The sequence below is a fragment of the Protopterus annectens genome, chromosome 8.part0 (genome assembly GCF_019279795.1).
Source record: "Protopterus annectens isolate FY-2018-M chromosome 8.part0, PAN1.0, whole genome shotgun sequence".
NCBI classification, from domain to species: domain Eukaryota; kingdom Metazoa; phylum Chordata; order Ceratodontiformes; family Protopteridae; genus Protopterus; species Protopterus annectens.
The window spans coordinates 1,379,487,506-1,379,513,581 of NC_056741.1; the positions used below are offsets into that span (position 1 = coordinate 1,379,487,506).

A 26,076-nucleotide genomic window follows, 5' to 3' on the forward strand; every position below is an offset into this window, starting at 1 on the left:
ATCCCTCCTGGACATGGGCAGTTATCATTAAATGCAATCTTGGGTACTGACTAGCATATCTATGGCATTACATTGAGATGAAACATCTAGGCTTAAAATGACCTCCAGGTCAACAGCCTAGTAATCTCCTATGGTCCTATGAAGAAAATGTGGTGCGAAACAACTTTTGAATGAAAGCCAACAGCCATGTCTGAAGCCCTGTCTTTATGCCACTGGTATGGGTTTAGAACAAATTAATAGTTATACTGACTGCCTAGTAAAATTCTGAAACATTAGTACTGCACAGACAACCAACTCATGACCCAAAAAAACTTTCAGTTTCTGCCTACAGCTGTTCCGAAGTAATCGATTATGAATATTGGGAATACATATGCTATTCGGTCTGATTTCAGTTGTTCTGCAGCAGCACACTGTTCTTTCTAACAGGATATGCTACACTTTTAACAGTATAAGTCAGTATTTACCATGAAATACAATTACATACTAAATGATGACTACTGTCTGACAAGTGTGATACTGAGAGGGACAAGGTATAACTTCAACCTCCCCCAGACTGACTATCTCCTTCTATCTCCCCTAGACGTTACCAGTGCACTTGAAGAGCTGATCCTCTTTGCTATCCCCAGCACACAGCATCTTAATACCTTTTTTTTTAGCTTCACAGATTTTTTTTTACTGAAATTTGTATAGATAAAATATGTGCGGTTACAACTTTTGCAGCTTTTGGCACAAAAAACAATTTCACAGCAGAAATGTTGTCTCCCTAAACTACCACTATTATTTTTAACAAAAACTGAATATTGTTAATAAAAAAGCTCGTAATCTACTGCCAAAATGTGACCACATTTTATTATACAGCTTTAGGCTGCCACAGTTCTTGTACATTTATTTCGGTAATGGAATTTGGCTAACTGTATTTTTTAACAGTATGAACAAACTTCCCTCTAGTAAAACAGTCTGTGGTTTTGAAATGGATACTAAAATTGCAGAAATCATGGTGGGGAGGAGGGGGGACTCATTCCTGAGAATGTGCAAGTTTCTGTGCCTATACTTACTATAATAGTCTGCCTAACATCAAAACCTGGTGTTCTGTGAAGCATGTCTGTTAAAAGTATTTCTTCATAGTTTTTCATTTTCCTTTATGCTTTGTGATTTTTTTGAGGGGTTGGGAGGGTGGCCTAATGGTTAAGGTGTTTGCCTTACAAGCACAAGATGCAGGGTTTGAGTCTCACAAGGGATAATTGGCTAGACTTAAAATGGCTCACAATGGCAGTTTGCCTAGTACTAACCTATAAATAAAAAAGTGATACTTACGTCATGGTACATTTTTACTTGTTATTGTAAATTTATGTCCCATATTTTTAATAAAATCTTTTGCAAAATAAACTTTTTCCTATGCTGATACCAACATTGTTTTCATTAACTTATGGTGAACTTTATCCCTCAGTGATGTCAGTAGAGGGACAGCCCCCACACTATGCCTGTGTAAGATTGCATCCATTAAAGTCTATAGATTCATCCAAACGCTATCCCTTCGGTAATGTCACCTAAACATAAAGTTAATTTATGTGGAGCAATCCTTACTAAACAGTTTGCAAAGCTTTTTATTAAGAAACAGCCCACAAGAAACAAGAACAATGGAAAAAATGCATCAGGTAAGCTAAGCGCAGTGACTCAGTACCAACTCCAAAGGAGAACTTCAAATAACCAAGTTTCTAGACCAGAATGACCAGCATTTGCTTAATGCACTACAGCTATAGCTCATTTAATTCTTTGACACGTCGATGAACACTTCAGCATATGTGAAAATACAGTCACTTTTGCAGTGGGTGCAGTCTTTACAAAATTACAGAGAGGTTCACGCCTTGTACTTAAGTTAGTACTACTCCAGTTTATGGAAGACATTACTGCCACAGCTGACCACGCTAAGACACTCAGGCAAATACCATTTGCAAGTACTGGAAATGACGGTTAAGAGAATACACTGCTGCACACTGCAGAGTAAAGTACAAATTTCACATTATGAACTGATCTACAGGCATGACTTCAAAATGGCATCATTTGGATCCTGAACTTTGAAAATGGCATCTTTTTAAAAAACATGCCATTTGACTTAAAAGGAGCTATATGCAGCTAGAGCCTGTTGACCTCAACCCATCAACTGTTAATTTCTTTTCTACATTTTTTTATCTGTTAGCTAAACTTCTTTGGGAAACATGGGCAGTGCACTCATTTTAATCTTCAGAAGATCATAACTTCTTTAAATGAGACCTGGCAAGATCCAGGGAAGTGGAAAGAAATGAACAGTGACATTCTAAAATAAAAGCAATGAAATTAACAGAAACTGTAAACACACGCAGTGCAACTATACATTCTCCCTCCGATTGCTTGGCAGTTTAGCACAGAGGATTATGGTTGTGAACTGCTAACAAACTTCACTGTGTAGTCCTGGATTTGATTCTCTGTCACTGTTTCCATACTGAATGGTTCTGACCCAGTCACGTAACCAAACAGTACTCCTGAATCAGCCTTGAAATAAGATATACTTAGAGGGATTATCTGCTTTGAACAATAATAATAATTATTATTTTTACAGAAATAATAACACTAAGCAAATTATGCAAAATAAGTACCTATCACTTGTACTAATGGACTGTGATGATTCCAAAACTCACACATTTAGGCTAGCCAGTGCAATAACTGCTTCAAAGTCTGGTACTTTTTACAATGAACCAGATGTGTTTCTTGACCTCCTGGGTTCCCTTCAGCTACCCAACACCTGTATACTCATAGGTTACACTAGACTATCTGTCCTTGCAAACAATTTTAAGCCTGGCTAAATTCCCCATCTGCCAGAAAGCCATATTAGACATTTCTCCAGTCTCCCTTACTGTTACTCCCCTGCACTTCTCGTAAATGGCATTAAGTTAAAATCCATAACAAAATCAGTGAGGCCAGATCCAAAGAGTTTCTATGGTCTAGTTCTGATGTGCCACAGCTACACTACCAGGTTAGGATTGGCTGATAACAGTTCCGCTCTGCAAAGCCAATTCATCTGCTGGTTAAACAGTTGCTGCTAAATGACAGTGAATAACTTCACTTTGAGGACTTCTCTACCTTTCTTCAGCTGGATATCAAGCTCACTTGAGTGTAGCTTCAGGGGTTCTCTGTTAGACCCTCCTTTGAGCAGCCACACAACTGTTCAGCTGAATAGTATCGCTGCAGGGAAAAAAAAAAAGTAAAATATTGATGCCTTTGTGAGAAACTCATTGTCTCTTTTATGTCCAGGAAGGCAACACACCTGATCTTTCGGACTTATCCTTAAAGTCTAATCCTTTCCCCCTTTCCATTTTACTTTGATTTCTGCTTTGAAAATATCACAATGTTTATTTCTCTATCTAACATTCTTGTGATGACTGAGGCAAAGTACTCATCTAACTATTTTCTGACCCCTTTATTCTTCACATTTCCTACTTTCAATCTATAATAAAGCATTGCCTAGTCTGTTCCTTCTTTCACCTCTACTTATCTGTCAAACTTCTGGACTGAATGGGCCTTCATTGATAACTTTTCCTCAGTCTTTGCCTTTGCTTTCCCTGGCTTCTCTTGCATTCATTTTTAATTCATTTTCTTTCTAGCAAAGGGCACAGGTTAGCCCCTTATATCTCACTACTTTAACTTTCCAGTTTCTGCCTTAGGCCTCCCACGTTTGTAAATGCAATGCACTACTTCTTAGTGTGGTCATTTCCAAAGTCCCTTGCTGCGGTGGGTCCCATGTTCCCATGGATCTGATAACTCAAAAGATGATTCACCCCAATGCAGTGTCCTCCTCGATATATAGAAAGAATTCAAAGAGGTGGCAACAACTTGTCACAGTTCACTGCCTCACTATCTGAATGGTTAAAACAGGGATGTGAGACAGAAAAAGCAATGTGATATGATCAGTGCATCTACAGAGCAGCCTAGTGTCCCTTATCTGAAACATTTACAGCAGAATGGTAGTGCTGAATGATACTAGAAAAAGTGAAGCTATAAATATTACTGCTTTGTATTTTAAGATAATCTAAAAGTCAATGGAACATGCTGTCACAATAAATCACTAAAGATGCTACCAACTCCACATTGCTCCAGTATTAATACTGTAATGGAGATCTTAAGCCACATTATTGCTGGAACTACCTTCTTTAACTGTACAGTGAAGCTGTCAGTTAATTCTCCATTATCATACACACAACACACAGAAAAAAGTACTTCTAACCGACCCCCCCTAAACCAGAGTGCATTAAATGTTTTCAATCTTCTCCACATTTCAGACTTAAGAACAATACTTTGCCATAAACACTCCCTCTGTTTAACCATTAAGATAAATGGAAAAATAGAAGACTTGATGCTTTATATGTGGTAAATGCAATGATTCTGTTCTGTTCTCCAGAATGCTGCATCCCTGCTTTCTTGCAATACTGTTTTCCTTGTTAATAGAAAAGAACAAAAATAGACTAAAGTACTATATACAGACATCAGGTAATGGCTAGAGTGTGACTTTCTGGAATATTGCACATTCTACATCAATACAGCAAGACTGAATTTTCAGGCAGCAAATACATGCCAAGTACGGCAGTTAAATGGTCCACTTACAGTGCCGTCCTTCAGCCACAACTGGAATGCAAGTCTGCCTTCAGCTGGTCGACCCACTTGTGCTCCACACTGGGCAATGATCCAGTCAACCAAGCGGGACTCTAGTTCATTGTCATATTTCTTCTCAATTTTGGACTGTACTTCCCTACTCAGTCCATAGGCTGGTCCCTTGTTAGCCATGTTGAGTAATCAAAAAGGATCTAAGGAAACAAAAATAACACAAAGCTAAATTACTGTGTTAGTTATTTCAAAGATATGTTTTTTTCAGAGAGGTCTTGTAATACAAACATGCTGCTTTACTCCTCTAATATAAAGATATACGCTTTACGCATTCTAAAACTTTTAATATATTATAAGATACTTTACTCATAGTAAAACAAAACCTTTCCTAAGTCGTGGTGTATTCTTTGTGGAGTCTGCATGCTCTTCCTGCATCTGCATGAATGTTTGTTGGGCTTCTGGTATCCTCCCTCATGAGGAAGACATGAAGATCAGTAACAGGATGATTTTCTAAACTGCCCATACTAATGAATGTGAGAGTGTGCAACTGTTTGTGTCATGAGATGGATTGGCATTACATTTAGCACTGGCTCTCTATCTTATTTGTACTGCTTTCTTGGACAGGCTTCAACTCCACTGTGACCCTGGACATGAAATGGCTATCAGAGAATGGTCCATCTTAAAGGAAACCCAGCCCTTAGATTAAAAAATACCGAAACAAACCATTAAACATCGTCTCCCAAACCCCATATCCTAATGATACCCCAAATATGCAACTCTCATGCCTACTTCCTCTTTCACAGTATCTCAGAAATGAAAAGTTAAGAGCCCTTTGACTCCCGCAGTAAGGGGTATCCTCTGACATACTGTTTCTTACCCAAATGCCTTAAGACTTATAGCCTTGTAATACTATTACTGCAAAACCTTTAGCCTACACAAGTATCTTATCACTTATCTGATCTTTTTGGACATCTGGAAAAATTAAATAGAGTCTCCACACACATACAAATCTCTATTCTTGGTAAACTGCCCAAAAATTCAGAAACTTTAACAGCTTATAGGTTATCTTCAAAACTGTCTCCTACATTAAATTAACACTGTTTTGCACAAGTATACATACTAGGCTGCAGATTTACAAATACTTCCCGACATGTTTAATGGCACATGGATTAGGAGCCCTCTCTAGAGAACAAATGCATTTTGACATCATCTCCCACTCAAATGCCTACCCGAAGAAGCTCCAATATCAACAGTTTTACAGGTATCTAAGGAATAGATTTATTATGTTTAAAATTACACATTTTACTTGTTATTCTAAGCACTGGCCATTAGAGACCTCTTACAATGTGTTTCCAATTGTCTAAACTGCTCTTCTATTGATCTACCTGAAACAAAAGCTGTATTATACATTCTTAAATTGGATCTGGTAAAAATTCAGCACACATCAATAAATATCTGCACAATGTCTATGAACAAACAAATGGATACACAGAGCAGGCAAATTAAATTTTGTCTAACAAAAAACACAACATCATATTATTTGGTGGTTTATGTGTTTAACATTTGTTAACCAGGTAGGTAGACTGGTCATTGACTATTTTCAGCAATGATATGGGCCATATATCAACTACAATAACATTTATGAAACAGATTCAAATGGATATGACCATAATGTAATGTCAAACAAATGACACAAGTTATTTACAGTGAATGCCTGTAAAGCAAACAGAATTATAAAATACAAAATCTTCTCCATTCCATGCTGTAGAAGGATGGAGCCTGGACTACAACCCAGATGGTCTGAGTTGGATTGGTGTCTCTGGAAGTGGCAGAGGACAATAGTGGTGGGGGTAAAAAACTGTGTCAACTTACTCTTCCCACAGGAGGGGCTGGGAAAGACTAGACTAGTCTTAGGTTCAACACTGGCGGAGATCATGATTATATGACTGCACTACCTGTAAGGTGGCAGGCCACTGACTGTGGCACTGACGTGGACAATTACAGCATCAGTCCAATGCATGCTTTCCTCTTGGGTACTATGGACACATGTGGGATAAGAAGATGTGGGTATGGCATACCAAAAAGAAAAACCCTGATGGATGTCTGAATGACAGTCTTGTGACTGGCTCCTGCTCCATGAAAACGAATGGGCTGGAGACAGCTCTCTTTCAGCAGGGATCCAATAGGCCATAAAGATCATGGGGGGTGGGGGGATTAATAGTACATTACAAAATCCACAGTAATGATGGCAGTTACTAAAAATGCTATACATGCTCAGTCTAAGGAAAATGAAAAACATCCAACAGTAATTACATAATTTAGTACACCTATCCCAACATCATTGGTCAAACCAAGTGGATTGTTCATAGACTAGAATAGATTAAGCTTGCATTTGATAGACATAAATTACAGCATGCAGTTATTTTATTTTTATTCAACATTTGTTAAATGGGAAAGTCCGACTTGGAACAAAGCCAATTTTCAGCAGTGGTCCGGGCAGAAATGCTCCAGATGCATGTCTTTGTAATGTGGGAGGAAACTGGAGCATCAGGAGGAAACCCACACAAACACAGGCAGGACATGCAGACTCTGCACAGAAGGCACTCCAGCCGAGAATCGAATTGGAGAACCTCTTGCTGTGAGGTGACAATGCTACCGCTGCACCACTGTGCCGTCCATATGCATTGTGCATACCCATGGTCTTTAAAACTATCACATTTGAATCCTTTCTTCCTTACTCATTCAGTTGGCACAGACGGTCACATCCTTGACTGAGACAAGGTAACTGAATTTGACCAATGGCTTATGCACCTGTTGGAGATGGTATGGCTGAGGAGAGGAAGGACAGGGTGAAGCCTGTTCACCTCTACTTTGTTGTCAGGACAGAAAGTGTGTCTGAGCATGCTCCCTATGTTGTTGTACCAGGGATCACTTAGGAGGTACTGTTTACAAGGGGGTAGGGCTATGATTATGCAGAATGTCAAGTTGTGATCATTGATCACAATGCCCAATGCATGGCACCCATTAGATGCTGCAGGCATGCACAGGGAACAGCATGGCTAAAAAAGGAATCCCCTCATGGCAGCCTGTGTAACAGTTCACATAACTGGCTTTCTACCCCCTGGGTTGTAGAGGATCAATGGATGTTACAACACTCAAAGGTCGGCAAGCAGTTGGAGGGATAAAATATGAATTCTTTCCTCAGATGGGATTTTAGCTCTTTCTTGAACAGTGGCAGCTTATCAACTGAAGCAACTACAGACAATCAAGAATGTACATACATGAATCCTATTAGCTCTGGAAAAAATCCAGGACTATTCATATCAATATTTTTTTTAAGAGGCTGTACTGCATCTGTGTGAGGCCTCCAATAAAAAGAAGATATGCACATTCCTGGAATGTTTCTTGCAGAAAACATTATTTTTTTTGTTTTCACACTAGGCCAAATTCCAAAAGATCTGCTCTCAGTGTAAGTCTGCCCTTAGTCCAAAAGACTTGCCATCAGTGTAAGTGACTTACTTCATTGTAAGGCCTATCTGTAAATAGGCATATACTGGGGGCCAGATTCCAAAACACCTGCTTTCAGGAACATGGTCACTTACACTGAGAGCAAGTCTTTTGGAAATGGGCCCACTGTCTGCTTGAGTGGTTAGATTAGCTGTACCATTTTTTTGGTAACTCAGCCTTCCATACTCTGAAACACATAACCTTATGACATACCTGGAGTACAACAAACCTGCCTGCTGTCTGCAAGACATAAAAAACTACAAATACTGCATACATTGATTAGTTTATTTAATTATCAGTACATCAGGCAGTCCCACTTTATCTGTGCCCTTTCCACAGAAAAGCACCGGGGTAACAACACCATGCTTACACACACATATAGCTTTAACATTTAAGAAAAATGCAATCAGGAAATGCTACATTCAAGTGTATATAGTGTTAATCTTTACATAAGAACAGCATTCAGAAAACTCATTGGTGGCTGGTGACTATAAAGTAAAGGGGGGATGCTGGAAGCAACTGAATGAGGGGAGCTAAATGCAGTGGGGTGGGCTATATTGCGTCAGGTCAGAAAAATGTCTATAATGAGTGGGAACAGGTGAGGTTATTCACTTTCATCCACAGACTACCTCACTATGTTCCCACTCATTATAGCCACATTACTGACTGATCATATATATCTTAGATGTCTGGCTGCAATCAACAAGGCCAGCCACAGGTAAAATGCAGCCCTAGAAAAAGAACAGTATGGGCCTCCCTGGTGCCCATTAGTTCCCCCTGAACTTTGTTTTACGTTTAAGATCTCCCCATGTTTTTAACATATCCTAACTGGCCAGAACTCCTCTGTAATCAAGTCTGGAGGAGGTAACTACACCCCCAGATATCAGAGAGTTCTAGATGGTATAAGGTGCATCTTACATCTTTTTTTACAACCTTTTGATTTAATGATAGTCTGCACACAAGAAAAACATGAGAGTGGAAAAATATTCAGTCTTAGTTTTTTCTTTCAAGGAAAAATAAGTTATGAATAAATCTTAATTTTCAACGCTAAGAAAACAGTACCTTCCCAATAAAGTGAGAAGATAAACACAAGGATATATAGATCCTGCATGGGAATAGTGTCTGCCTTCCTACCCCTTCAAAAACACTGTTACATTTGGTGTTGGGGTGAAAGTAAAAACACAAATAATCCAGAGACATATACAGACAAGGGTCTTGGAGAAGAAACCATGGCACATGGATAAAATCTGCAAAGTGACAAAGGGTACATGTAGATTCCACACAGAAGGAATCAAACAGCCAAAAACTTAACAGGAGCATCTAGTGTTATTAGATGGCAGCACTACTTGATGTGCGACTCTGCCAGTGATCAGCTGTTATCACAAACATCTTGCCCAAAGTGCCACAGCCACTTATCAAATACAATATTGATGTCTGACTGACAGAAAGTACAAAACAATTTTGCATAATACTTCTGCAAAGCAAAAACAACTGCTCATCTTGAACAAATGTCAACAGTGTCAATCAGTTTCATCCACAGATGACCCTTGTGTTCAGTAATTAAAGCCGACTTTGACTGTATATATCTCAGATATCAGAACGCAACAAATTAAAAATAATAACAATTGACCACAGCAATGTATTTTAACTCCTATTCCACATTCGCACTGTGCGTGCACACACTAATACACAAAGACAAATACACACCCACATATGTGACATCAATTACAGCCACTTGTGTGACTGAATACTTCTGATGCTTGACTGTGATGAACTAGATGGATAAATATATAAATATCTGTCACACAGGAATTTATTATCGTCTCAGTTCACTACTGTCAGAATACAGTGCAACCCACTACAGAGTTCCCCAACACATATGTCTCAACCTTGCAAATAAATGAAAAGACCACGAGTATAGAAACATCCACCAATAAGGCAATCAAAACTTAGCGCTTTCTTTCACTTTATTTCCGTGAACTTCTTCAGAAAAAAGACAATGAGCCCCCTCTTGCTCATGTCTTTTATATAACACAAATAGGAAATGATGTCACAAATTGACTTTTTTAGTGTGTGATTAGTAATAGCCATTTTAAAAATACATGAAGGCTAATAATGCCCTAAATGATAACATCTTCTTGTTTATACAATGTTTTTAAAAAAACATACCCATAAAAGTTAAATTCAGATCACTTCATACACTAAAAAGTGCTTTGTGAAAGAAATACTAATTTTTTAGTCATTTTCTTACACAAAACGACCTTACATTATGTAAAAACTTTTTGTAATCTACTATAAAAATTAATGATGTAATAATGGTAATACTACTTATGTTAGAGTTCAGTACTTATTCAATTATTGAATGCCTATTTTCCTACAGTTGTCCATGTTCCTTGCTTTTTGATGTAAATAACATTCTGAATCAGAATTTGATCTGATCTAACCTAATCTAATGTTCCTTGTCGACGTTTCTATCCAAAATGCACTACATAAAGAGTACAAACAGTGCTTAAACACCTGTGTAGTATGTCACCTATTCTATTTAATGCCAATGTAGTGCGACCAACCCTGGTTACTGAACCTAGGTACAACAATACAGGACTCACTTTGCTGAAAATCTTATCTGATTAGTATACTTTTTGAAAGCATTTAAGTATGAAACTTGAATGTCATCATTATTTAGTGACTGCAGTGCTCAATGACTTGCCAGAAAAAAGCAAAAAACTTTACAAGAAACAGACCCAAACATGAAACACCACCACATAGCTTTCAATCTCTTACTTCATGAATTAAAGAAAAAAATTAAGATAATGGCGGATAATGGACCAAAATCAGGGACTGCAGCCTTTATTTGCTTAGAAACATGCTAGCATAACAGGCCTTGCATTAGCATATATTTGAAGGCTATAAGCCCAAGCCTGAATATCTGTTATTGTGACAATAATCCTCATCGATTTAACAGAAAAGCAAAAAGACTTTTCAAGGAACAGTTCGATTCTCAGTTAGAACGTCTTCTGTGTGGCGACATGCGTGAATGGGCGTTCCTTCGTTGAAGGTTGTGCGTCAGGCCCGGCAAGTCAGCACGTAAAAATCTACTGCCAATCATTAGTGGACCGGAGATCCGCTGTGGTGACCCCTAACCGGGAAAAGCCGAAAGACACAACAACAACCAAAGTGTGAGGCAAAAAAATAAGACGAATTCTGTGAGATCAGGGTCAACTGAGAGCATCTACACCCCCCATGTACATACCAAAAAAAACACACACACACACACACACACACATATACACACACACACACACACACACACACACACACACACACACTCACACACAGAACTTTACAAGACCAAAATATCAGGCAAAAAAAAGTCATTCTGCAACATCGGGGCCAGTTCACAGCAACCTATTCTAATGTCTTCCTGTTTTTTTTTTTTTTTAATTAGTCCTGGCCCTCTATTGTTCCTTGTCTGATCAATAATTTCTAAAAAACATTGTTATTCCTATTTGGTTTATCATACTTTCCGAAATGTATATCTAGAATAACTGCAAATGATTCATTATTTAAGCATTTAAAAATCCATATTGAGTCACTCCTATACAACTGAAAATGTAAATGAATTTAAATTTGTTTTCTTTTTTCAGTGTATCTTCATATGTTCATTTACTGACATGAGACACATTTCATGAAATGCCTTTGCACTTTTTCCAAAGCAATATTAGCCACATTATAGCTATAAAAGCCAGCCCCATACTCCACTAGTGGTCTGATAATACTTGTATTCAATGAACCCAACAGAGTCACTTCTATAAGGCATAAATCTTATAATTGTCTTCATTATTTCACAAGGCTTTCCAATTTGTATTGTAGCATGTCCAGTAAACTTGACATCATTCACCGTTAAAACCACTAAAACAAAAGTTAGTATACTTGGTAAACTATCTGTATTGCAGCATGCTCAGTAAACCTGGCATCATTCATTAAAACCACTAGAGATCATCAAAGTTAGCACACTTGGTAAACCCACCCCACTGTTTACTCCATACAGACAATCTATCTTTCCTCACCTACAAGTAGGACACTACATTTCTTACAACTGCACATCATTTTGTTACTCGAAGCCCATGAAAAAGTTAATCTGCACAGCATTGTACCTCTGGGTCACTGGCTGATGTTACCATGCTTGTTATTTTTATATCAAACTTTGCCACCCAACATTTGTTGTTAAGAAGCATAGTTGAAGTACACGCATAGAATAAGTATGGGCCCTCAAACCACCCTTGTGCTAGTCCACTAAATAAAAGAGTATTCATGTGATTGTTATGTCTCCTATCTGCATTACAGACAGCCTTCTCTGTAAGTTGTTTAGCTATTTTGTGACATATACATTCCACTTACTCCGTGCCAGTGCCTTAATTGAGGAATGTGGAACAGAATCAAACCTGTTTCTCATATCCTTGCAAATTATAACAGGAATATCACTATCATTTGCCTTAGTTACATCTGAATAAAATTATATCATATTGATTGTCCATGACCTCCCAATAGAGAAGCCAAGTTGAAATATTTCAAAACACATTTTTATATACATGTTAAAAATACTCTCAAATGTTTTGCCAATGGTACTTTCTCATTCGACACAAGAGATGGGCTTCTGTAGTTTATTATTTTTACCTGTTTTTCTTCAGAGTGAACATATACAGAAATAATCTTGGAAGTCTTGTTGTTGTATAATTCCATGTCTATGTGTTTGTTCCCAATGTATATTGATGTTCTGCCACCTCTTGTCACCCTTTAGTAATGATGAATCCTTGTTAGTCTTTAAGACAAAGTTGAACTGTGACATCACTGTACCAAGTTTCTGTTATAATATCTATATCAGACTCCCTTCATTTAGTATCCATCCCACCTCTTACATATAATATTAGAAATCAAAATTTTTAAATTCTATTTCAGTAAGAAAGTACAGTTGTGTACCTACCATAAATGTAGATGTTCGAGTGTATTCACTGTTGCAGTCATTACAATTGGGTTATCCTGCTGGCAGGCTACCCGCAGTCGGCCTGAATTCCAAAGTCCTGGTCCGGCATCGGTTGCTGTCGCCTCCTCCCTGACGTCAGTGCGCCAGGGGTATAAAAGATGAAGCCGATGCCATTTTCTTCAGTTTTTCTTGCCCCAAATGTCAGGTGCCCCCAAACAGGTAGGCTAATTTATGCCAATAAACATGCATGCAGTAAAGTAAAACTCTATCTTCATCTACAAGCAAATACACCACATAGGTTGTATAGAATAGAGAAGTACAGATTAGACCCAGCAAAGGAAAGGGGATTGGTGGGTGGGTAACCTGGACTGCAACAGTGAATACACTCAAACATCTACATTTATGGTAGGTACACAACTGTGCTATGTTCGTGTTTCACTGTTGCAGTCATTACTCTTGGGTTGAATCCCAAAGCTATGGTTGGGCAGCTGGGGCTAAATAGGATTAAGAGAGGCTATGAGGCCCTGCAGAACTGCAGTGGCAAAGCCTGCTCTAGATTTAGAGTAGAGAGGTAAGTGATAGTGCTTTGTAAAAGTGTGCACTGAACTCCAAGTTGCAGCCTCTAAGATGTCTTTGGTTGGTACTCCTCTGAGGAAGGCTGCTGAAGTGGCTGCTGCTCTGGTTGAATGTGGCCTAATGCACTTAGGCACTGATTTGCCATGCTGTGAATAGCAGAAACAAATGCAGTGGCCTATTCATTTTGAAACAGTCTGCTTTGAGATAGCCTTTCCTTGTGATCCTGCAGCATATGCCACTAGATGTTGTTCAGTTTTTCTGAAAGCTTTTGTTCTGTCCAAGTAGAAGCGTAGCTGCCTGTGAATGTCCAAAGAATGCAGAAGTCTCTCACACTTATTCTGTGGGTTTGGATAAAAGATAGACAAATGACTTGTTTGATTCAGGGCCACACTGGACACTATTAGGCATAAATGTCGGGTTTGTCCTCAGAGAAACCCTGTCCTGATGGAAAATGATAAAGGGTTCCACAGCCATGAGTGCCTGTAACTCTGATACTCGTCTTGCAGAGGTTATTGCTAGGAGCAGAGCTGTTTTCCAAGATGAGAATTTTATATCAGCTGTAGAGGCTGGTGCAAAAGGAGGCAGTGTGAGCTTTTCCAAGACATAATTTAGGTCCCATGCAAGTATTGGTGCTCTCCTTGGGGGTATTATATTTTAGCCCCTCTGAGGTACTGCCTTAGTAATGGATGAGAAAATATAGAGGTGGTTCTATATTGTAGTGAGCTGAAATGGCAGAGGCATGAATATTAATTGAGGAAAAGGATAGGCCTTTGTCCAGCATCTCAGTTAAGTATTGTAAAATCTGTGGAATATTTGGTACAATTGTGTTAATTCCTTGTGCCTGGTTCCAAGCACAGACTCTCTTCCATTTTTCTGCATAAGATTTTCTGGTGCTAGGCCTCCTGGCCTCCAAAATAACATCCATCACTTCTTTAGACAGACACGTGTTTTGAATGGTTACATTATCCGCCATGCTGCCAAGTTTAAGGTCCTGAGTTGGCTGTGCAGGATCTGACTGTTTTGTTGAGTCAATAAGTGAGGAATTTGAGGCAATGTCCAGGCTGGGCATTGAGACAAGCTCTTTAGGATTGGGTTCCAGTGCTGGTGGGGCCAGTCTGGGACAATCATTATTATTTTTGGCTTCTCTTGTCTGACCTTTAGGAGTACCTTTGGGGAGGAGAGGCAGTGGGGGAAAGGCTTATACTGTTAAGTTTTTCCAGCTGAAAGATAGAGCATCCACTTTCCATGCCAGCTTGTGATAAGTCCTTGTGCAGAATTTCTGTAGTTGGCAGTTGTGAGCCGAGGCAAAGAGGTCTATGTCCGGGCATCCCCATTTCCTTGTTATCATGCTGAAGACTTGTGGATCCAATTTCCACTCGTGGGGATCCATTAAGTTTCTGCTTAGTTCATCTGCCAGAAGATTTATCCTTCCTGGCAGGTATTGTGCTTGCAGATGTACTTGGTAAGTCAATGCTGTGTCCCACAAAGTCATGGCTAGTCTGCAGAGGGGGTAGGAATGTGTGCCTCCCTGCTTGTTTATGTACCACATGACTGTAGTATTGTCCGTCTTTATCAATAGTTGTGCTGGATGAAGTAGATCCTTGAAGGCTGTCAGGGCATTTTGAACAGCTAGCATCTCTTTTTGATTGATATGTAGATGTATTTGGCTTGCGGACCATGTGCCCTGAATACATCTTCCTGCCATATGGGCCCCCCAGGCATAATCTGATGCATCTGTTGTTAGTGCCTGCCTGGCTGTGGGTAAAGTGAAAGGCTGTCCCTTGTTGTGGTGACAGGTCTCTGCTCACCATCGAAACTCCTGTTGCAGGCAGGGAATGCGGGTAATTATTGTTTCCAGGCTGTGGCAATGTTGAGTCCAAACACGTTTTAGATACCATTGTAGTTTCCTCATATGCAGTCTTGCATATGGAATTAGCAGTATGCAGGATGCCATGAAGCCCAAAGCCTGCAGAATGTTTCTTGCAGATAACCGGGTCTTTGTTGCCAACATTTTGAAATAAGTAGTCAGTTGTCTTTGTTTGTCTGGCATGAGACAAGCCATCTGGGCAGTTGTATTTAAGCTTGCACCCAGGAATATTATCTCTTGTGAGGGTACTAGTTTTGATTTATTTTCATTCACTGTGTACCCTAGGCATGTTAGTAATCTTTTTACTAACGCCAGATGCTGTAGTAGAATGTCCTTGTTCTCTGACTGAATAAGGCAATCGTCCAAGTAAGGAAAAATTTGTATTCCTCTTTGTCTGCAAAATGCAATTACTGGTGCCACTGGTGTGAAGACCCTGGGCGTAGTAGATAAGCCAAAGGGCAATGCAGAGAATTGGTAGTGCATTGAGCCAGCTATAAATCTGAGGTATCTTCTGCATGAATGTCTGATTGGGACATGCAGGTATGCCTCTTTTAGGTCTAAAGTCACAAGCCATGCCTTCTCGCCCAGCATGGGCAGAAGCTGCTGCAGAGTCAACATTTTGAATTTCGGAATATCCAGAAATGTGTTTAGAATAGACAGGTCCAGTACTGGTCTCCATGCATTGTCCTTTCTGGGCACCAAGAAGAGTCTTGAGTAAAATCCTAGTCCCTGCTCTTGTTGTGGCACTTGCTGACTGGCCCTCATGTCCATGAGGGCTGAAACTTGTTTATTAGCCTCTGCCCATTGTGTGGCAGGTCTGGCATTCCATTTGCCCTTGGCAGGGTGTGAAAATGGAACCTGTAGCCTTGAGAAACTATATTCAGGACCCATTTGTCCTGGGTGATCATGTGCCAATTTTGTGAAAAAAAGTGCTAGTTTTCCCCTTAAAGGGGCTGCCAGAAGATAAGTGCTTGGTGCTGGCAGGGGAAAGTCAGTGACACTGTTTCCTGTATGGCTGTGATTTATATTCTCCGCTTTTGGAGGTAGACGCAACCCATTGTTTAGACCTGTATGAGCCCTGGGGCTGGGATCTGCCTCTGGGGCATCTGTATCTGCCTCTTTGTGGCCTGTCTGACACTGGAAAGGACCAATTCTTTGTAGGCCAGTTCCTGCTAAATCTGGGAGGTTGTACCTGTAAGAAATCCTTGACTGTTTGTATAGATTTAGCTTTGTCCTCCATTTTCTTCAACACCTCTTCTGCTTTAACACCAAACAAGGTATCATGCTGTAATGGAGCATCTAATAATTTTGCTTTAACATGAACAGGCAGATTCTGTTCCTTTAACCAAGCATGCCTTCTAATGACAGAACCTGTAACAGCGGCCCTGCAGGAGGCCTCCAGAGAATCAAAGCCACATTGCAAAGTATGCTTTCCCACTTGTTCAGCTGCATGCAATAAATCCTGCATTTCTTTGTTTTCTGCACATTCAGAATTTGTGAACATTTTCTGTTTTAGTAGTGACATAAGATACTGCTGATATTTAAGCACATGAAACTGACAATTTAAGGCCCTTACAGCCAAAGTAGCAGAAGTGTAAATCTTTTTCCCCCATCTGTCCAGGGCCCTTGAATCCCTATCAGAGGGAATAGGGTTTTTTGCAGTGGACACCTTGACCCCTTTAGGACCCTGAGAAATAGTTCCTGGGTCAGCAGCAGGGTTTTTATAAAGAAATTTATGTGAATCAGGAACCTTGTAGTATCTGTCTGGCTTAACAGGAGCTGGTGGTAAAGAGTCAGGAGTGAGACTGGACTCTATAAATACATCATCTACAATGTCTAAAACAGGAGGAATAGCAAGGGGCCTGTGCTGAGGTAGTAAAAAAAATCTCTGAGCCTTTTCTTAGATTCTGAGTAATCTTAGCTTTCCCATTGAAAATGCTCCCTCATAGTATGCAGGGACTCCCCGAAAGAATAATCTTCAGGAGGAGAGGCTGAAGGGATAGATTCTTCAGCATCAGAATCCTCATAAAAAGGAAGAGAGTATCCCTGTTCAGAAGAGGAATCAGAGGAAATGGAAACTTGATCTGAAGATTCATATTCTGTCTCTTGCCTAGGCCTCTTATCAGGAGGGGGATGGGAACCCCTGATCAAAGTAATTAGGTCTTCGGCCATTTTAAGCATCTGTTTTTTAGGCATGGAGGCCTGTCCAGGGGAATGTTGTACTTGTTTCTTTGTCTTTAGAGGTGCTTTAGTCTTTGCCTTTGAAGCTGAAGTTGTTTTTACATATAACTGTGTAGGCCTGAAAACATCCTCAGAAGCCGATGCCTACTCAGTGGCTCCGGACCCATCTGAGGGAATAGTTTCCAAGGGTCCAATACCTTGAATTTCCAGTGGCCTAGCCGGCTCCACGTGGGAGTCGGAAGCGGCCTGTGGCTCTGAGGTAGCAGGCGTCAGGGGCTGCGAAAGTGCCTCACTGAGAACCGGCGAATGGTATAATATGCCTGAGATTATTTTTCAGAAGATCAAAGGCCAAATGCACTAACAGCCACAAGCAACAGATTATTGATGGTGACAAAATTTGACTAGAAACTACATAGCGTCAGTCAAAAACATGAAAAATTCTTTACAAATACACACAATTAATTTCACAGGACCATTAACAGGCATCTGCAGAAAAATAGTTTCTTAGAAGGAATCATCCACAACCACAGTGCTCCTTAAGGCCATCACATAACAGAATGGGGAACCTGGGTTTTATCAGACCTTGAACCCAAACCAAAACCAAACAGATGTTCACCAAAGATTCAGTGCTCTAATGCCATGGTGCAAAAGCATTTTTATTGCATTGGCCATTTCCTTACCTGTAGCTAGCCCTTTGTTAAGATACAGTGGCCCAGAGCTTTAGTAAGGGAATTTGACACTTTGAGCAGCACACTATTTGCAGCCCCCACCCCCGGTCTCTCTGTATGTTCTTTTTAGCGAGTTTGAACCCTTCAGGTAAAAAAAAAAAAAAAAAGAGAGACATTTTAAGAGGGAGTTAATAATACTGTCTATTAACGGATTGGAATTGTTTGATAGCTTTTAAGTTGTCATTTGTGTTTCCAACTCCCTACAGGTTGGTGCTCAGGGCAGGTGTCCTGTTCAATTCAACCCCTGCTGTCGCACTGTATAAATTCTTTCATGCCCAAGGTCATAGGTAAACACTAGGCTAGCTGCCCTTGTGGGATATTTTAAGCATAGCCAATTTCCCCTTTTAGGCTCTAAGTAACCTATCCCATTGGGTTTTAGATTGGCCTTACCTATCTCTTGGTCGACAATTATATATCACCTCTAATGAGAATAACTGGGATCACACCATAGATAATTTGAAGGGAGCAATGTATGGGATAAACCATTTAGGAGATGCTTCCATCCATTAGTAGAACAGGCAGCAGTCCTAGGGTAATTTTTCTGTTTCCTTTCCACCTATACTTGATCTAAACTGCATTTGAAAATGGACAGGGATGAACTTTGTTTTACATGGATGGGGAGTCTGTTCCACAGCAACAGTATCTTGTGCGAGATATACCTGTACCTTCAAACTGTTCTATTCACATTGCAGAAGAGGGTTAGATCCCTAGATTGAGTATTTCTGAAGCAATCTGGCTTGCTGACCTATCAGTAATAGGTTGGAGGATGCCTTATATGCCAGATACATGTTACTGTTGTCATATCAGACAATACCTTAAATCTAAAGATCAAATTCCTTTTCCTACTTTCTCATCAGGAAGATGTAGACAGAGTGAAATGAGTAAAGTCAGGAGTTATTTGAGGGGAAAATAGCATAGGTTTTATTATAGACAGGTTAATAGACTTTTACAGTAAGGCTTCCAGAGTGCAGACGTTGCCTGGCAGCTATACAGCCTACAAAAACACACTGTTACCCAGATGATAGTGGTATTTTCTCTGTGATATATTACCTTAGTTTTTCCAGATTGTTATCACACAATTTTAACAACAACAACAGACACCTATGGGGATTGTATTATTCTAATAAAGTTTGCGAACTGTTCACACTGGGCTGTTACTTGACAACAGAGTAGAGAAGTCTGAGAAATGGTTAGTAAAGAGTATGGGAGTTTTAGTATCTGGGAGACTGGTGTCTAGACTCGGTTTATTGTTTTTTTAATTGTTTTTTTTTTCAGCAGCTACATGTCTGAAGATGATGGACCAAAATTACTTTTTGGTGAAATCATTTTAATATGCATATTTTTGAGCAGGGATGGTTATTGTTACCAGTGGCTGTGGAAAGTGTTGGAATACAAAATGATCTGTTGATGGCTACCTGATCATACTGAGAAGGGTAGTGTTACAGCAGTGTACAGCTGTATCACGGGAAGGTAGGGTGGGACCTGGAACCCAGTTAGAGTTCAGTCGAAGGTGCTTACACTTAGTTGGACAAATGTTAATACGCCGTGATAAGTTGCTTATTTACTGGACAGCTGCACATGAGCAGTGTTAGTAGTTTGTTTCAGTTCTACAGTAGCTTGCCTTTGTTGTACTTCATTAGTACTTCTTGACTGGTTTACGTTTTATACAAGAATATACTAGGTTCACTATGTTGCGGGTGTATATAGATCAGTATGTTGTTTCCTAACATTGTAAGTAGTACATTTATTCTAATGATGACATAATTAAGTGTACCTTGTTAATCCTTTACTACAACACATACTTATGAAGGATAGGGTTTTACTACTGTGTTTTTTGCTATTTCAATCTCTGTGTATGAATGGCTTCATCTACCAAACAGTCTGACGTTCTCATAATGGAACAGTTGCTGATGAAATATCCTTAGATTGTGTTGCTTCAAATCCAATAGAGCAGCTGTACCTTGAGACTTAATGAAAAAAATATATATTTTGATTTGATGTCACTGTGGTAGCAACAAAACAACTTTTAAAAAGTAAGAAAAAAATCTTACTTCTACAAAGAAATATACACTCTTTTTAATTCTGAAGGCACAAGGACATAATTTAGTTATGCTTCTGATAGCTTTTATAATTATTACACAAACAAATTGAGAGATGGCACAGAAAAGAGATATCAATATTTAGGGTGTCTTTTCAATGTTGTCATAAGAGAAAATATATCTTAAAGAGTTGCATTTTTACTGAGAACAAAAAAAAGCAAAGATAATGCATAACATAGGATTAGAAGAGACTTGACAAGGTACGACATGGCAGCTTAAATTAAATGCAAAAATGTGCAAAATAATGCAGTCTAATTCCTCAAACCAAAAATACAACAAATCTACAAGCACATGAAGATAAACCACACCACCAAATGTATGAGGGATTTGGGGAAGTGAAATGACAGATATGGGAAATACAAGGAATGAGTACTGAATGATTTAAAAACCCTTCATGATGAGACTGTAGGTTTAAAGGCATTGATAAAAATTCAGTAAGGCATAGGATACACAGTCCTTATGACTGATGTGCTAAAACAGCAATTGTTAAAGTGTGCAGCTTATTCATACAAAGGAAACCGGAAGACAAGGTGAGACAAGGAGTCCTTTTTTGCCACGAGACTGTTTTCTTCTGTTCCCTCTTCTAACAGTGTTTCCTACCCGGGTCCCTCCTTGTTTCGTTTCTTCAAGGTGTTTCTAATGTAATGTCACCAAATTCATTACCAGTCCCTGTACGTATGACAACTGCAAATGTTTCTTTTGTAATCATTGCAGAGACAGTCAATATCTGCAGTACTGTGGTCAGTACCATGGATATATAATAACCGCTCCCTCACAGTTAGCATTCTTCAGGCAAATGTTTTCAGTACCTTGTGAAAATCAGTAAGTCATCCTCTCAGATGAACCAAAGACTCATATAAAACTACACAAGAAACAATACTGCAGTGATGGACCTCTATTTTACTGCTGCAAAATATCCTTACAAGGACCAAGCATAAGGACTATTACTAGGGTCTTCTCTTCTTGTGGGACTGGAAAACAGAATAATTTGGGATTATATGTGTATAAATCATTAAAAATATATATATTTTTAATTTATGACTTCATATTTCAATACCTCCATCAGAAATGATTAATGCTCTGGAGCACAAATATCATTTACTGTGGAATGTTAAGCTGAGAAAGCTATTCTATTATCACCACTGGGTAGTTCATACTGTAGTTGTAAATCCTAACTGTTATCAGCAGTGAAGTAGTATGTCCAGTCATAATGTTGAAAAACATATATTATTATGAATTGCTTACAGCAAATATATAAAAAGTTAAAACCTTTGTTTCTATGTCCTGGTAGAACATGAGCATAAAAGCCTAAAGCTATTTAACAATGATTGTCAGTGACAACTCCGGTGGAACAGAAGGACAAAGTGGTTCTGGCACTTGATGAAACGGGCACGGGAGACAAGGTGAACCTATCCTGGGGGGAGGGGGGGGCAAATGTAAAGGAACATGCAGTCACAGGGGGAAGGCAATACTAGTCGCCACACTGATGGGGGTGCTCGTTTGTCCAGTCAAAGGGTGGGATTAGGCTATACAAAAAAATCCTTATTGCTCACTGCCAGGCTGTCATTGAGGGCACAAACAAAATGACTGCCTGTTTGATGCCACCTCCAGACTTGTCTCACCCCTGCACTGTACTGGGGTAATCCCTAACATGGGAGGAATGAAAGGGCAGAGTGTAATTAGGAAAGGCTTACTGGATGACAGAAATGAGACTAAAAAGGACCTAGAAATAAAAACAGTGAACTTGGCTACTTGTAGCAGAAGTATTTGCTGTTGCAGTTTAAGGGCATGTATAAAACAAGTTACTTGTAGGTGGTGGACAGAGGTGTGGCTAGGATGGAGAGAAGAGGGCTGTAGACTCAAGTGCCAGGTGTTAGAGGATGTGATCGGGAGATGCTGTTTAACTGGTACTGCATCACCGGCATTCCATACTGGCATTTCCAAATGACTATACCACTTTTGCAATAAGGACTGCAATGTGTGTATTGTGGTATAAATTGTGCATTGGACACTCGACAGATGAGACAGCTATGGCCCTGTTGGTGGATATACAACACACAGAGGACAGCGATTGTTTTCTTGTTAAAGATGCTACAATTATTTTATCTTTAAATGAAGTTAAAGTGACTGTTTAACAGAACTTGATACAATAATTGGGTTATTTAAAAAAAACATCAGTACTAAGACGGTTTCCATTTATCTACAATGTCTTCAAGTGTAGATTATGTTTTACATGAATATAAAAAAGCCGCAATTATGTCTACATATAAAAGAGAAGACAGAGTAAAATTTTGAAAATATAGGCCTGCAGCCCTTACTCCTCATACTGGCAACAATGTCTAGCGAGTACTTCTGAACTTTATGCCCATAAAGGTTTAAAACAGTGTGAGGTAAAAATCAGCAGACGTTTTTAAAAAGAAGCTTTATACAACAAAACTCATCTCATCGTATTTGAATTTAAAAAGATTAGAGACAGACTCACTGCTACATGTACTGATGTACTGCATTGTGTTATTACAGATTTTATTTTTGGAACCATATTTTTGGTTTCTTTAGGGCCAAAAGAACACTGAGTGTAAAATGAAGCTGACAGTTCCTCCCCAGTTCTAAACATGTCTGAGGACTGTCCGAAGGCAACACTGACACCAGGAAACATACTTTTGCTAAACAATACACTCATTTAAACACAACTTCCTAACACCTGGTACTCAAGGTAATTTTCTGTTGCAGCTCTAGAATTTCATACCTTAACTTGACAAACTCACTAATCAGTGTGGCGGGTTGATTTCTTACTCTTCTGATACCACTTGCACAAGATGCACTATATTTTGTTATACAAAACCACCAACAGAAAAAAATACATACACATGCATGTACACACACACACACACACACACACACACACACACACACACACACACACACACACACACACACATACATATGCACCTGCATATACCTTCAATTTTTGTTTCTTATTGTGCCACAATGCAATCAGCAGAACTTGCACAAACTGTGTATTCAATTACTCGGACAGTTTCTGGTCCCATTTGGCACAGATACTCAAGAGTCTGCCTTTTTTTATTCTTCCTCTCCAACCCTGAACTGCCTTAGGCTCTTCTCTGTTCTTCCTAGTTTTTGCACTCACACATTTCTGAATCCCCAATTGCACCTTGCTCAGTACCACAGACATGACCACTCATCAGGTGGGCCCTCTGACTCCTTGGGAAGTATACCTTAGTGGTGCTCCTTGTTTAAGCCTGGGTAACAAGGGATCTGTTGGGGAATGATGAGCGTGGAACTTGGGAGCCATCATTCCTGTGGTAGCAGATTAATTTCCCTAGCTGTAGAGGAGGCTAGTGCAATGGCATTAGATTATCATTGCCACCCTTTTTTTAATTTCTCCAAATCTTTTGGGTTTCTAATACCATGACACAGATGGACCCCATTCCTAACTCAAAGCATGATTAAAGTTCATGAAATTAGTATTATTTCAGTCTTTGATGTCAGCCAAAAATGGGGTTACACGTATTGGTAACGTATTTAAATAGGATTGTAGACTCTTTTTTATTAGACCCGTTGCTCCTACTACTATTGGAACTTTCTGGGTATCTTTCTTCCACATTGCTCTTTTCTGCCTGCAAATCCTGACATTTTATGAATTTGTGTCTCTCTGTACGCAGGACACTGTAGTCACTGGGTGGGGAGATTTCAATGATTAATGCTACTTTTGTCTTATTTTCCTGGACCACTATATCTGGTTTTCTAAATATATTATATAACAGACTGTATGTTACACCTGAAATGTTCCATGAAGGTCATCCAATCATCAGGTGTTTTTCCTTAATCCCCACATGACGGCAGAGATCTCCATCAGTTGCTTAATCCCATCATCCAGCCAGCCCTACTGATAGTGTGAGTCCATTATCAACCTTCTGTTATCAGTGTTGCAAATGGATGCCCTGCCTCTATGTCATCTGGCTGGCTATTATTTGCTGTACTTTCCCAGAGCCGAGGAGTAGCTGTCCCCTACAATCTGCTGCCTGTGCCACCTTCTACACTTTTTCAGTTCAGTGTGACCCCTTTACATCTCGCTGACACAATTTTGTTTCCAATAGGATGACCCTATATCTTCTGGTCACCACTGACAAAAACTCCAGCTCATTTTAGGCTCTAGACATACCCTTACCCTTTCAGCACACACACTTCAGGAGCTGTTACATCTTTGGTAAGATATAACCCATATAGGTAAGGTTACTGCAGTAGTAATCATTTGAACATCAACAACTGACCTTCATTCATAGTTTTGTTTTATTCTCAACATTCCATCTTTTTGCTGTGGATTTTGTTAAATGTTTACTCTTCCCCACTAGACTTCAATGACAGCTAGACCGTTTGTTGATTGTTTTCATCACGTTTTTAATATTTAGATCCTCAGCAAACATAAACAGCCCAAATATAACCTTTCAAATTTAGAAAAAGTGATAATACAGTTCTGTGATTCATTCACTGCATTATCATCAAGAAAGTCGATAAAGGTTTTGCTGTGATCATTTTAGACCATGACAAGTACGTCTTAGAAGCACATGGACAGCTCACTGATTAAACCCGTTATACAGAATCACTAAGCGACACTACTGTACAATACACAAACCTTGTTCAGTCTCTTCCAAACCATGTTCATGCATTAACTGAACAGATCCCATTCAAACCCAGTCCATGGACCTTTCACACGATTACTAAAAGTCCACAAGACTGGCAATCCAAAAAGACTGAATTTATAAGGGAATAACAGGAGGGATCTCTGGGTTTTTTGAAAAATATTCTAAAACCTCTAAGATTCTAAAACCTTTAGTCAATATATAGGGAAGTTATACTCAGGATACAAGCCATTACTTCCACATGCTGTCTAGTTATACAGAAAGAACACAAAATGCCAAGGAATGGATACCACATCTTGCCATACTAAAATCCCACATGATGATGTCATCACAGCACATTTGCAGTACTTACCATAATATTCAGCCATTTAGTCAAATCAGCAGCTTGTTTGTTTTACTTTGACAAAGATTTTTTTTTTTTACTGTAAACTATTTTTGTTATAATTTACTGGTTGGTTCTTTAAAAAATATATTACCCTGCTGATTTCTTTTTTCAGATCTTAATGACCCGGCAAAGTGGCTTTAAAACAACCCTCTATGGAAAGCTCTTTTCATGACAGCATTTACATGAGAAAGGAAAATAATCTCAGCTACAAGCTCAGATATGTAAACCTACTTATACAGTGTTTCATTATGACAAGGTGTGATTGTTCCATTACCTTTCTTTGATGATCAAGGCTGTATATGCCATTTCCTCGACTCTGTAAAATTCAGTCGGCAGTATTTTAGCCTACTTGCCAAAACCTATTTATTTATTGTCGGAATATGAAAAATCATTGCATCCAAGCAGCTGAAAGAAAAATACCTGCTCTTATATTTTGTTATGCAAGAAATACAACTT

The 26,076-nt window shown here is 39.2% G+C and overlaps 1 protein-coding gene across 1 annotated transcript in view; it reads right to left on the reverse strand.

The window, feature by feature from the left end:
• TAGLN (transgelin) overlaps positions 1-26,076 on the reverse strand; it is a 114,272-nt gene that overhangs the window by 74,166 nt on the left and 14,030 nt on the right. Inside the window, exon 2 of the mRNA XM_044080962.1 lies at positions 4,636-4,835. Within this exon, the coding sequence (XP_043936897.1) occupies positions 4,636-4,815 (180 nt within the window). The 5' untranslated portion in view covers positions 4,816-4,835. The remainder of the gene's footprint in view (positions 1-4,635; positions 4,836-26,076) is intronic.